This window comes from Poecile atricapillus, chromosome 14, assembly GCF_030490865.1.
Source record: "Poecile atricapillus isolate bPoeAtr1 chromosome 14, bPoeAtr1.hap1, whole genome shotgun sequence".
Classification (NCBI taxonomy): Eukaryota; Metazoa; Chordata; class Aves; order Passeriformes; family Paridae; genus Poecile; species Poecile atricapillus.
This window is the reverse complement of record NC_081262.1, coordinates 16,000,525-16,014,616: the sequence shown is the minus strand read 5'-3', so window position 1 is coordinate 16,014,616 and position 14,092 is coordinate 16,000,525. Positions and strand designations below refer to the sequence as shown.

At 56.1% G+C, this 14,092-nt stretch overlaps 1 protein-coding gene across 7 annotated transcripts in view; it reads left to right on the top strand.

Moving 5' to 3' along the window:
- The first annotated feature begins 10,719 nt into the window (after positions 1–10,719).
- Positions 10,720–14,092, top strand: part of PKD1 (polycystin 1, transient receptor potential channel interacting) — an 81,166-nt gene continuing 77,793 nt past the window's right edge. For all 7 annotated transcript variants that reach the window (XR_009278767.1, XR_009278765.1, XR_009278766.1 and 4 more), the window contains exon 1: positions 10,720–11,115. Coding sequence is in view for 4 of the 7 variants with exons in the window: in XM_058849759.1 (XP_058705742.1) it covers positions 10,883–11,115 (233 nt within the window). In the remaining 3 variants the exon portion in view is untranslated. The remainder of the gene's footprint in view (positions 11,116–14,092) is intronic.

The following is a 14,092-nucleotide window of genomic DNA, read 5'->3' as shown; positions in this document are numbered from 1 at the left end:
TGTGTTCCGGCAGCACGGCCTCAGCCTGGCTGGGAACGGAGGCCTGGACAGGCACAGCGAAGCAGGAGTGTGGAATAAATCACTGTCAGAAGCCGGGCAGGCACATGGTGAAGATGGAATAAGTGACAACGCTGGCACAGGGAGTGACAGCTGACACGGCAGGGATCAGCATCCCAGAGAGCCTGGCGCCAGCGCCGCAGCTCGGGTGACACCGTGGTGATGCTCAGGGGCACGCTCGCTGTGGGCATGGATGAGATTTTCCCTTTGGGAGCATTTCAATCTATGGTTAATCCCTGTTTAAGGGCCCTGAAGCACCCCGTGGGGAGGAGGAGGAGCAGGCAGCAGGGTTCTGATGGATTTGACCATGGACAAGGGAGAAGGGCCAGGTGAGGAGCTCCTGTGACAGCTCCTGGGTGAGATCCTCCTTCTCCCATGCCAAGTCTCAGGCATGGGCACGGCTGTCACAGGCTCCAGGGAATGCTGAGGAGCTCTGGGTCTGCAGCGCTCCTCCGACACAGCTGAGGCTGAAGGAAGAGCTGTCACGGTGGAGGCTCATCATCCCACTCCCCTCGATTCCGACGATCCAGCCGGGAGATGGAGGAGCTGCCTCGGCAGAGCAGACTGGATGCCACGGTTCTGCACTGTAATCTGATTTTCCAGAACAGCTGCAGTCAATAGAGACTGAGGCCTCGGAACAAAGTGCAGTGCAGGTTTTTAACCAGTCCCTGGGCCACGGCTTCTCCTGGTGGTACCCGCCAGGAGGAAGGGAGTGCACGGCCCAGGCTCCCCGCACCTCCCACTGCTCAAGGACTTTGTCCCGCTCCCATCCCCAGTCGAAGAGGATGGAAATCTCCATCAGCAGCCCCGTGCTCCGGAGCAAACAAAGCCAGCTGTTCATCGCCACCACATCAGGGCAACGCCGGAGGAGATGGCTCCGTACGGCTGGCGGCAGCTCCCGGATCCTGTACCAAAGGTCGTGTGCTCCACTGGCTGATCCCCAAAGCTGAGCCTCAGCAGAGCCCAGAGCACCGTGGCCAGGAGCATCTCCAGCAAGTTCCTCTCCAAGAGGAAAGGCGTGTGCGGAGACACAGCCTGCTCAGAATCGCAGTCACGCCTGGAGATGTTGCTCCTCATATATTTACAGGAACTAATCAGATAACGGCAGCTGAACTAAGGGGGATATATTTGCTAAAAATAGCTTAATGGAACAACAGACGCCTGGAGATACGGCGTGCCTCGGGGGAGCAGGGCTGCGGCATCTGGCAGGGCTCTGAGCGGGGCTAGCCAGGACTCCGAGCCGTCTACATAAATGTAAATTTGTTCTTAAAGGCAGAAAAGCAGCTTGTCCCCATCAGGGTGGTCAGCCCAAGAGGGCCGGTGTGCTGCTGTAGAAGTGTGAGCACGGAGAGGCAGATGGTGCCACCAGTGCCACCTGTGCCAGCAGCCATGGGGATGGCACCTGCCTTTTGCTCAGCCACCCTCAGCAGGGAACAGAGCTCTGCACAGGGCTGGAGACACCAGGAGCCCACCCGGGGCCGAGCGCCGTGCTCTGCCCAGCTGCTCTGCACAAACACTGCGCCTCAGCGCTTTAAATCTGCCTGTTTTCTTTGGCATGGAACTTCGCAGGGCTCTGAGTGCCAGAAGTTCCATGCCGTGCTCGGAGCCAAGCAAGATATTTCGGTGCGAGGCCATCCCTCCCTCCCTCCTCCCGTTGCTCCAGGTTGTTCCAGAGCTGGCTCGTGCCACAGCTGCCCCCACACTCCCCAGCCTGGGCTGCTCCATGCCCGGGCCTGGCCAGGATCAATCCATCCCTGCCTCTCCCAGCAGCCTGCCCAGCCTGCTCCCTCCTCCTGGTCGCAGCTCCTGGCGCCGGCTCGGAGGGAGCAGAGCTCTCTCTCCAGCAGGCAGGCTGCAAGGACGAGCTATTCCCATCAGGCACGATGTCAGCTGTGCCAGCTTGGATGATATTCATCTTCCTTGCATGGTGACTGCAGGAAGAGTGGTGCAGGCTCTTTCCATGCGCTGCTGGTGGTGCCTGTGCTGTCACCTGCTGCAGTGCCACCAGCGAGGCTTGGGGGCTTCTCTGTCTGCGCTGGCTGCTGGTGAAGCTTTGCCTCAAACCCTGGGGTCACTTTTGGGCCCTTCATGATGTGGAGGGGCTGGAGTGTGTCCAGGGAAGGGAACGGGGCTGGGGAAGGGGCTGGAGCCCCAGGAGTGGCTGAGGGAGCTGGGAAAGGGCTGGAGAATTCCTGAGGGAGCTGGAAAGGGGCTGGAGAATTCCTGAGGGAGCTGGGAAAGGGGCTCAGGCTGGAGAAAAGGAGGCTCAGGGGGAATTTCTGGCTCTGCACAAGTCCCTGCCAGGAGGGGACAGCCGGGGGATCGGGCTCTGCTCCCAGGGAACAGCGACAGGAGGAGAGGGAACGGCCTCAGGCTGGGCCAGGGGAGGCTCAGGATGGATATTGGGAACAATTCCTTCATGGAAAGGACTGTCCAGGCCTGGCACAGCTGCCCAGGGCAGGGGTGGAGTCCCCATTCCTGGAGGGATTTCACAGCCCTGTGGATGTGGCACTTGGGGACAGGGGCAGTGGTGGCTTTGGCAGTGCTGAGGAATAGCTGGACTGGGTGGACTTCAGAGGCCTTTTCCAACCTAAACCATTCTGTGGCTCTCCCAGTCACGTGTAACTCTGCCAGCTCTGCTCCAGGTCCTTTGCCAAGGGCACGCACAGCTCAGGCTCCAGAGTGGCTGCAGGGGAAGAGCCTGAAGGCAGTGGGCATCACCTGGGTGGGAGGTGTGGGGGGCCAGCCAGGGACTCCTGGGGCTGCCAGGCAAACACAGAGAGCTCAGTTTCACGCCACAGAGGAGCAGATATCCCCAGGAGATGTCAGACAGAGGGGCCAGCCCTGCTGCAGCCAGCACATCCCCATGGAGGGGCACGGGGAAGCAGAGGGAGGTGCACAAGGCACGAGACACGGCTGGAGCTGGATCCCAGCTCCCTGCCAGGGTGGGCGAGGGCTCTGCTGCCTTGGGAAGGGCCCAGCCCACGCAGCACTGAGCAGGCACCGTTCCCTCCCTCGCCAGTTATTGTTCTTCCCTTCCCATCGCTCGCTTACCTCTGAACACTTCAATCTCTTCGCCCTTGTCAGTGTCGCTGGCTTTTAATTGAAATTCCTCAGACATCTCCTCATCAGCGCAGCCCATCAGTGAGTTTTGTGTGGGAAGTCATTGTTTTCCTTCTGCAGCTGTGAAAGTTAAATTCCAGCGTTTTGCTCGGAGACTGCTTTTGTCTCTTCCCTTTCTTACACTGCCAAGCCCAATCTTACAATCGCAACCTCTTTCCTTTGTCTGAATATTTCATTTTCCATCTCTCCTCCGCAGAATCCCTCTGGTTCCATCTCAGGCTCCTCCACTTCTCTGGCCCATCCTGAGGGGCAGCTCCCACCTGTGGCTCCCTCCAGCCGTATCCAACGTTTTCCTTGCAGAGCACTCGGGAGGTTTGGAGAGCCCAGCCTGTTCCTAACTCTATTTCTTGGTGTACAAATCCGTGAGAGCAGCATCCAGCTCCCCAGGAGGGTTTGGACACCGTGGAGCTGGGCAGACACTGAGGTTTCAGCATGTGCAGAGCCTGAGCCCACCAAAGTTCCCCATTCTCCCTCTCCAAGAGGCAAAGGCAGACAATGAAAACGCCTTTCCCAGCACACTCAACCCCAGCAGTGTTGAAGAGGAAGACCCACACTGGTGTGGGCAGCAGGAGGATGGGGTGATGGGGTCTCTGTCCCAGTGCCAAGCCAGGGGGACTCAGTGGAGCAGAGCTTTCCTGTAACGCCTGGCACGTCCCCATGGGCATCCCTAGGGAATATTTGTGCTGCCCTGGGCCCCCACTGCCCCCTCCCACCCACAGGAGGGTGATTGTGCCGGCTCCTAATGAGACTGCACTGGGCTCAGGCCAGGAAATTAATTTTCCTTGTGCCAACACCGACACGAGCCAAGGTTTCAGGAGCAGAGTGCAGGGAAGTCCCCAGCTCAGCAGTCACCCACTAGAACTTTGAGACAGGATGAAGAGCTGGATGTTCAAAAGGCCTTTGAAACAGAGGGAGGGCAGAGCAAACGCCCAGCCTCCCTAATATGAGATATTTTCAGGCTATTTTGTATATTTTATTTATTTATTTATTTATTTATTTAGATATGCCTCAGCAGCATCAAATATTTTAGGAATATCTCAGCTTGGAAATATCTGAGGTATTTTGTAGCTGTACACAAACACATCCTGAGACAGGGAAGGGTTAGACTGTGCTTGTGGTTTCACAGCAAGGGTGTAAATATCACAGGTGTCTTTGGTATCTGTGCACACTTGGCCATTTCCATCCCAGAACGACTGACACCAGCCAGATCACGGCTGGAGCACCAGCCCAACCAGTGTCCCTGAGCCTGGAGCCACCACAGCAGAGCCCAAGGAGCTGGAACAAATAAATCCCTGAAAAAACTCATCTTTGGAAATTAGTTTGGCACCGCAGAGCTCAAGAGCTCCCACGGGCCAGCCCTGGGACGTGAGCAGTGCCCTGGGCCCTTGTAAAACAATAAACAGTGGTAATGAGCAGCACGGAAATGTGCAGAGGCTCGTAAAGCTGCTGCTCTGGAGAATAAGTCACCCCAAGGGCTGGGAAGAAGCTGCCGATGGATGAAGGGGATGTGTGGCTGCCCTGCTGTGGCTGAGGGTCTGTCCTTGGGCACATCCCGAGGGAGGAGAAGCAGACCCAGCTCCTGAGAGAGCTGTGGGAGCCGCTGATGAAGAGCTGGGCTCCCGCTCGCCACGGGACACGCGAATGAGTGCCCGCAGTGTGCCCAGATGTTCATCAGCGCTAATTAGGCAGGTGGCTGATGAGACATAGGTGGGATCAACGGCTTTTGTCCTTCTGCTGTGACACACCTGAGGTGACATTCCCTGTCTGAGTGTGAGCCAGGCGCTGCTCCAGGTAATTCACAATCTGGGTGATGACGATGATGATGTAGCTCCAAGTTTTAAGGCCGTTCGTTGCTGTTTACCCAGGAAAGCTGGACATTTCCTCTTAGCAAAAATCTAGTGAGCTTGGGCAATTAGTTTTTATTCCAAAATGACAATGTGAGAGCAGCACGGCCAGGCGCTTCCAGGCACTCGGAGCTCTGAAGAGCAATCAGCTCCTAATTCCTAATTATCCCTGCTGTGATCAGTGGGAAGCTGTTCCCCCGTGTCCTTTAAAGACCGTGTGGATGTGGCACTTGGGGACGTGGGTGGCATCGGCTCTGCTGGGGGATGCTCTTAGGTGCTCTTAGAGAGCTTTTCCAACCCAGCGGAGCCTGCGGGCTCATCCCGGCCCCTCTCGGCTCTCTCTGTCCCCGCTCCTCTCGGGGTTCTGTCCCCGCTCCTCTCGGGGCTCTGTCCCGGCTGCTCTCGGGGTTCTGTCCCGACTCCTCTCGGGTTCTGTCCCCGCTCCTCTCGGGGTTCTGTCCCGGCTCCTCTCGGGGCTCTGTCCCGGCTCCTCTCGGGGTTCTGTCCCGGCTCCTCTCGGGGCTCTGTCCCGGCTCCTCTCGGGTCTCTCTGTCCCGGCTCCTCTCGGGTTCTGTCCCGGCTCCTCTCGGGGTTCTCTCCCGGCTCCTCTCGGGGTTCTCTCCCGGCTCCTCTCGGGGTTCTGTCCCGGCTCCTCTCGGGGTTCTGTCCCGGCTCCTCTCGGGGTTCTGTCCCGGCTCCTCTCGGCTTTCTCTGTCCCGGCTCCTCTCGGGGTTCTGTCCCGGCTGCTCTCGGGGTTCTGTCCCGGTTCCTCTCGGGTTCTGTCCCGGCTGCTCTCGGGTTCTGTCCCGGCTCCTCTCGGGTCTCTCTGTCCCGGCTCCTCTCGGGGTTCTGTCCCGGCTCCTCTCGGGTTCTGTCCCGGCTGCTCTCGGGGTTCTGTCCCGGTTCCTCTCGGGTCTCTGTCCCGGTTCCTCTCGGGTTCTGTCCCGGCTCCTCTCGGGTTCTGTCCCGGCTCCTCTCGGGTTCTGTCCCGGTTCCTCTCGGGGTTCTGTCCCGGCTCCTCTCGGGGTTCTGTCCCCGCTCCTCTCGGCTCTCTCTGTCCCGGCTGCTCTCGGGGTTCTGTCCCGGCTGCTCTCGGGTCTCTGTCCCGGCTCCTCTCGGGGCTCTGTCCCGGCTCCTCTCGGGGTTCTCTCCCGGCTCCTCTCGGGGTTCTGTCCCGGCTCCTCTCGGGCTCTGTCCCGGCTCCTCTCGGGGTTCTGTCCCGGCCCCTCTCGGGGTTCTGTCCCGGCTCCTCTCGGGTTCTGTCCCCGCTCCTCTCGGGGTTCTGTCCCGGCTGCTCTCGGCTCTCTCTGTCCCGGCTCCTCTCAGGTTCTGTCCCGGCTCCTCTCGGGTCTCTCTGTCCCGGCTCCTCTCGGGGTTCTGTCCCGGCTGCTCTCGGGTCTCTCTGTCCCGGCTGCTCTCGGGTTCTGTCCCGGCTCCTCTCGGGGTTCTGTCCCGGTTCCTCTCGGGTTCTGTCCCGGCTCCTCTCGGGTTCTGTCCCGGCTCCTCTCGGGTTCTGTCCCGGTTCCTCTCGGGTCTCTCTGTCCCGGCCCCTCTCGGGGTTCTGTCCCGGCTCCTCTCGGGGTTCTGTCCCGGTTCCTCTCGGGGTTCTGTTCCGGTTCCTCTCGGGGTTCTGTCCCGGCTCCTCTCGGGGTTCTGTCCCGGCTCCTCTCGGGGTTCTGTCCCCGCTCCTCTCGGGGTTCTGTCCCGGTTCCTCTCGGGGTTCTGTTCCGGTTCCTCTCGGGGTTCTGTCCCGGCTCCTCTCGGGGTTCTGTCCCGGCTCCTCTCGGGTTCTGTCCCGGTTCCTCTCGGGTTCTGTCCCGGCTCCTCTCGGGTCTCTGTCCCGGTTCCTCTCGGGTTCTGTCCCGGCTCCGGTGCTAGAGGGCGCCCGGGGCCCGTGCAGCGGTACCGGCACCGGCTCGGGGGGCTCGGGGCCGCGGGAGCTCCGGATCTTCCAGCGCGGTGGGGACCGCAGGAGCGGCACGGGAATACGGGGACAAAGCAGGAGCCAGGACCGGGTGATGGAGATGGTCCCTGGGGGGGGTCACTTGAGGCAACAGAGTCAGAAATTAAATTAAATTATTAATTATTATTAATTAAATATCAAACTTAAAAATTCATATTGTCTTTAAAATGTATTCCACTAAGTAGAAAATGTATATTGTGTCTATAACATCTACTTAGAAATTAATTAATTAAAGACAGTTCACTTAAAAATGTATATTATCTTTAAAATGTATTCCACTAAGTAGAAAATGTATATTATGTCTGTAACCTCTGCTTAGAAACTTATAAATTAATTAATTAAAGACAGCTCATTTAAAAATTCATATTATCTTTCAAATGTATTCCACTAAGTAGAAAATGTATGTTGTGTCTATAACCACTACTATGCTTTCAAAAATAAAATAAACGTCTGCTGTACTAGCAAAACAGTATTAAAAAAATGCAAAACTCTTTATTATAAGAGTTATAACAATTTTTTTTTAAAAAAAAAAAAGCAAAACAACGGAGATTAAAAAATTACTTAGACGCTAAAACTAGCCAAGACTAGTCTTGCAGTTTAGACCAAAGCCAAGAAGCATGTGTAAAAAGGAAAGGCGAAAAGTTCAGATGTGAAGAAGAGCTTAGAAGCCTTCATCACTGACAACCCCCAAATTAGAAAGGTGCAAGTGCAGACAAACCCTAAAGCTAATTACCATACAAAGGAAACCTAAGCGAGGCTAAAAATTAAACATGTATTAGGCACATTGCAGAATGCTAAGTTGTAAAAAATAATAAAAAAAATCACCTAATTTTTACTCTCAATGCATATATCTTTAAAAATAATCCTGCATATGCCCAGCACTAAAAATACATATCCATTTATAACTTTAACAAGTTGTAGACTCTTTTCTGGGCCCACAGCTCTTGGCAAGGGAGCAGAGAGGTGAAGAGGGGCATTTTCCCTGGGATGGAGCTGCTGGGGGCTCCCTGTCCTGGCTCAAATCCAACTCCCAGAGCTTCCCCTCCGTGGGTCACGAACACAAAGAATGTGCCTGCACTGACTGCCCATGGACACCTGGTGCTGTGGGAGCCAAACTGTGTTTCATGTGCAGAATTTCCAGGATTTCCAGGGCTGTCCAAAGCCATCTGCAGTGTTTTGGGGATGTGCAGGCAGCAGGGACATTGCTGGGCAGGGATTTCCAGGGCTGTCCAAAGCCATCTGCAGTGTTTTGGGGATGTGCAGGCAGCAGGGACATTGCTGGGCAGGGATTTCCAGGGCTGTCCAAAGCCATCTGCAGTGTTTTGGGGATGTGCAGGCAGCAGGGACATTGCTGGGCAGGGATTTCCAGGGCTGTCCAAAGCCATCTGCAGAGTTTTGGGGATGTGCAGGCAGCAGGGACATTGCTGGGCAGCCACAGCTCTGGGATGTTTTGCTGAGCATGGTGTGTCTGGGGTGTGCTGGGTGCCTGCATGCAGGACTGGGAGAATTAACAGCCTCTGCACTGGGGTTCGAATTCTGCTTCAAGTAAACATTGTTGAGAAACTCTCCTGTTCCCACCAGTGGGAGGAACCAGCAGAATCCCTTCCCCAGCCTTGCAGTGAGCAGCAGCCTCCCAACCCCAGAGTGCATTTTCCATTTCCATCATTCTCCCCAGCTGCTGTTATAAAACCCAGCTCAGCGACGAGACTTTCCTCCAAGATGAAAAATCGTGATTTGATGCGAACAAATGATTTTCTCACCGCTGTGTCAAGGTTTGCTCCATCATTGCACACTCACTCAAGTATTTCCTTGCTCATTGCCCTCGTTACAGCTTGGCAGCCCTGGATTTTGGGGGAGAGCCCCTAACTTCGTTGCACTAGCTGGATTCCATTAGCCAGCTAATCTACAGATTACAATCCACACACAAGATATTTTCTCCTTGCTGTTATCTGAAAAAAATATGGGCATCAGTACAAAAGAAAGGGAAAAAACCCTACAAAAAGCAATTTACAATTGAGGGAGCGGAAATAAATATATCGTAGTCACAGGAGGAAATAGTAACCATGGAGCTATTTTGGGCACAATACATCATGCAAAGGATGATGTGTCTTTCAAGCACGTTTCAAGCCCAAAATTCAAGGCACAAAATGTTTTTGGAAAGTAAATTCTCACATACATTAAGCACCGTGCCAAGGAGTGGGGTTGGATGCTGTCAGGCTTTGCTTTTCAGGTTTGTTCAAAGTTTGCATACAGGAAGTCAGAGCCTCAGCAGGACGAACCCATAGCTAAAACCACATCAGGTGCTGATGGATTCTGTTGGATCAGGACCTTCCTATGGATTCTGTTGAATCAGGACCTTCCTGGATCAATCCCACTGGGTAGAGCCAGAGGTGGGGTATTTTCCAGCTTAAATGGTTCTGGGATTCATAACTCACAGTGGATGAAGGCTCAGTCCCTTGTTCCCTAGAGAATCCCACATACCCAAAACCACAAGTGCCTTCAAAAATCCTACACGACTCAAGCCCAAGCCATCACCTTGGCTAATCCTCCTCTGTCGTGAGTAAACACAGCACACATGAAACACCAACAAACCAGGGTGCAATCCTCATGTCACAGCCGTCCCACCCCTTCCCCGGGGCCAGGGCAGGCTGAGATTGACATGGAAGCCTGACAGATTTGCTGTGTTTGGTGGTAAAATAAATGCACTGGAAAGTAGCTACCTTGTTCTTCCTCTCTCTCCAAGGTAGCCGGGTTACCTGCTGTGCTGGAGGTGTGCCACTCACCCGGCACTGCCTCCCACAGCCCCTGGGAGTGAGCACCAGCCATGGGAACGGGGTGTCGGGAGCCCTGGGGGACACACTGGACACTCTGCCCTGTGTGCCCAGGCATTGTGTGACAATTCCCTGCCCGCTGTCTGAGCTGCCCCCACGGGGATAACCCTTGTTTCCCGGGATTCTCCCGTTCCGGGGATGCTCGTGCTCCCCGGGATGCCGCTGCTGCCTGGGATGCTTCTGTCCTCAGGATGCCCGTAGTGCCCGGGATGGCCCCTGTGTCCCGGTCACCCCCTGCTCCGGGGATGCTCCTGTCCCCGGGACCTCCGTGTCCCACGGGATCCGGGGATGCTCCTGTCCCCGGGACCTCCGTGTCCCACGGGATCCCGGAATGCTCCTGTCCCCAGGACCTCCGTGTCCCACGGGATCCGGGGATGCTCCTGTCCCCGGGACCTCCGTGTCCCACGGGATCCGGGGATGCTCCTGTCCCCGGGACCTCCGTGTCCCACGGGATCCCGGAATGTTCCTGTCCCCAGGACCTCCGTGTCCCACGGGATCCCGGAATGTTCCTGTCCCCAGGACCTCCGTGTCCCACGGGATCCCCGTTCTCCCGGGACACCTTTATTCCGCGCCATCCCCCTGTCCCCGGGACGCTCCTTCCCCACGGGATCCCCCTGTTCCTGGACCACTCCTTCCCCACAGGATCCCGCTGTTTGCGGGACACCCCTGTCCCCCGCGATGCCGCCTGCTCCCCGGGACACCTCTGTCCCACGGGATCCTCCTGCTTCCAGAGCCCGTGTGCCATCCGGGACCCCCGGCACCCCCTGCCCTCCCGTGCCGAGCCGTGCCGGGAGCCGTGCGCGGCCGGGCCGGAGCGGGGGCGGCCCGGGCTGGAGCGGGGCCGGAGCGGGGCCGTGTTTCCGCCGGGCGGGAGGCGGAGCGGGGGCGGCCGCGGCCGGGCGGAGCAGCAGAGCCGAGCGGCGCCGGGCCGGGCCGGGGCTGTCAGCGCGGCGAGCGGGGCCCTCAGCGGGCCGGGCCATGGCGGGCGGGCGCTGAGGCGGCGGCGCGGGCGGCCGGGGAGGCGGCGGCGGCGCGCCGGGGCCATGCCATGCCCGTAGGGAGAGATGCCTTTGGGAAATGGAGACACTGGAGCACAGCGCAAACATGGCGCCCCGCGGCTGCCGGGCTGGTGCCTGCTCTGCTCGCTGCTGTGCGGGGGGCTCGCCGCGACCCCGGCCCCCGCCTGCCGGCCCTGCGCCCCGGGCTGTGCCTGCGCCGCGCCCGCCTGCGCCGTCAACTGCTCGGGCCGCGCTGTGGAGAGCCCGGGGGCCGCCGTGCCCCCCGCCGCCACCGAGCTGTGAGTACCGGGCACGCCGGGCACGGCAGCGGGGCCCGCCGAGCCGGGATCGGCCCCAGCGGCAGCCGGGGAACCGCGGGGAGCGGGGGGTGCCCTGCCCCGGCTCTGCTCGGGGGGCTCCGTGCGGGGAGTTCGGGTCGGGAGGTTCTTGGGGAATAACGGGAGGAGGGTGTGGATAACCGGGAGCTGGATAACCGCGGTGTCCCGCCGGGGAGTTCGGTTCGGTTCTTGGGGAATAACGGGAGGAGGGTGTGGATAACCGGGAGCTGGATAACCGCGGTGTCCCGCCGGGCAGTTCGGTTCGGTTCTTGGGGAATAACGGGAGGAGGGTGTGGATAACCGGGAGCTGGATAACCGCGGTGTCCCGCCGGGCAGTTCGGTTCGGTTCCATGCGGGCAGTTCGGTTCGGTTCTTGGGGAATAACGGGAGGAGGGTGTGGATAACCGGGAGCTGGATAACCGCGGTGTCCCGCCGGGCAGTTCGGTTCGGTTCCATGCGGGCAGTTCGGTTCGGTTCGGTTCTTGGGGAATAACGCGAGGAGGGTGTTGCGGGAACGAGAGGTTGGATGGGGGTTAAACACTGTTTAAAGCAAATCCGAAAGACGCAAGTAAGGAGGAAGGAACGCTTCTCGGTGGAAGCGCTGGGATGGGATGACAGATGTGTTTGTGCTGTTTTGGGTAGGTCAGTCAGGCGTGTTCCATGGAGGGGCACTGGAATGGTCCATGTGCTCTGTCACTGGAATAAACTCACTGCATGACGCAGAAAACAGACGTAGGGGAAAAGTTTGGTTTTCTGCAGGGAGCAACTTTTCAGTTCTTGACGAGACAAAAGCGTCGAGTGGTTTGTGTAAGAGAGATGACGTGGGGCCCGGCGCGGTGGGTAGATCTCATGTGAACTAATTTCTGGTGGAATTTCACTGCATTAAGGGTCTGCTTTTATATTTGGATAGTCTTAACTAAGCTTCCACTTTTTAGTGTCGATGCAGAAATACTGCAGAAGTTGTGGAGTACCACAGTGAACATACATTGTAGGTTTTGCAAGCTGTGTCTGGACTAACGTCGGGAAAATGTGCACATCTCTAAATCCAGCAGCCAAGGTGTTTTCCAGCTCTTTTCTTGCTAGATATATTTAGACTTTTGCAAACAAACCAGCCATTGTTTGTTGCAGAAAGTCCCTAACTGGAAAAGACTGGTTTTTATTAAGGAGGTTCTGGGTTTCTGTTATCTGTTGTTGGTTTGAGATGGGGATCTGCAGCTCCCGAGGCTGCTCGCTGGTCACTGTAGAGCTGCCTCCTGAAGGCTGTGATGATCGTCCTTCACTTGGTTTTTTGAGGATTTGGGGCTATTACAATGTGTTTGTGTGATTATTAATTTTGGTAGTGAGTGTTTGAGGCTGGTATTGTTGTTCAGAGGCGCTGAGTTGTAAAAGCTCCCGGAGTGTTTTGGGTTGGATGTTACGCAGTGATAGATGGAAGTGGGACATAAAGCTCTTGCAGGTCAACAAAACCATGGGAAGGAGGATGGATGGTGCTCGTGGCACCGTGTTCTGATTCCAGAAGTGTTTGTGTAGGGCACAGAGCCTGGAATTCAGGCTGTAGAGTCCTCCTTGTCAGGCAGCTCATCGCTGTGTGTGCTCCAGCTGGAAGCTGTGTGTGCTGCTCCTGTTCTGAGGGCTGTGCTGAAGTGGGATTCATTTCATGTTTACTGCCCTGTTTGGCCTCCTGATGATGGCAGAGAATGCAGGTGCACCCAACTCTCGTTATAACCGTGAAGGGTTTAGAGATTCATTTCTGTTGGGATGGAAGGGACTCTGGCTCATGGCTCAGTGAGGTTATGCAAGTGTTTTTCCCTAATAATTTCACATCCCCTTTGTTGGACACAGACAGATAAATAACATTTAGATATTCTCTCATTAGATGAAAAATTATTATTTCATATCTCAACAACCCCTTTTAAAAAAATTAATTATTCCGAAATGAAATCAGCCTTTAGGAAGGCCGAGTTCTGAAAATTCCCAGCGCCAAAATCCCCGGACGTGGGCTTGCAGCTGCACTCCGTATTTCTGGCTGTAGAAGCGAGGCCTAGCGAATGAATTCCTCTTGTATCCGACGTTTTAGACAGAGCAACTTTGGGGAAATAAATGCCAACTGTGGCTGCACAGTTACCAGGAGCACAGGGAAATGTCCCATCCAAAGAATCACTAAGGAAATGGGCTCTGCTGCTCGCAGACACCACATACCTCGCTGGAAGCAGTCTCCAGGCAGACCAAATGGGAATATTGGCCTCTTCCCATGGCCAGAGTCAGGTTCTGGAAGTGTAACACAAAGTCTGGCTGGAACCAGGAGCGAAGTCTGTTTTTCCAAATAATCCGTGGTGCACAACGTGCGGAACTGAACTGGAGGAGCAGCGCGCTTCGAGTGGCAGCATTTGCACTTCTGAGCCCCTCCATGCCAGGAGTGCTCTGATCCATCTCTTTTCAAGTGCTTTGCTCTCAGCACTACCGGATTTTGTTCGCATTTATTTGAGCCTGAGCTGCTTCTTGAGCTTTCATCGCTTATTTCATTCCTCAACTGGAAATAAACCTCATCAAGCCATTCTGACTTTCCCTGGTGAATACTGATTCTTTCTGACACATCCTCAGTGTAGTGGCAGGTTTGAAGTGGAAATTAGAATCTCAGTGTAAGAGGATGAGAGTTGAAACTTCCTTTATTTTCTCCTCATTAGCATGGAATAGTATTTGTGGATGGGTGAGGAGGAAAAGGTGGGATCAGAGGAGCTCTGCTATTGCCAGGCTCCTGCAGAAGCAGATTTGGGGGTCAGAACTTTCATCCAAAACCCAGTGGGGTTTTTTGTGGATTTGGCAGTGAGCCCTGGGGTTGCACTGCCCAGCCAGTGACTTCACCTAAATAAACCTTAAAATAAACAGATCCTATGATTCAGGAACCTGCAGTCTGGTATTTTAAATTTCAAGAGTCAGC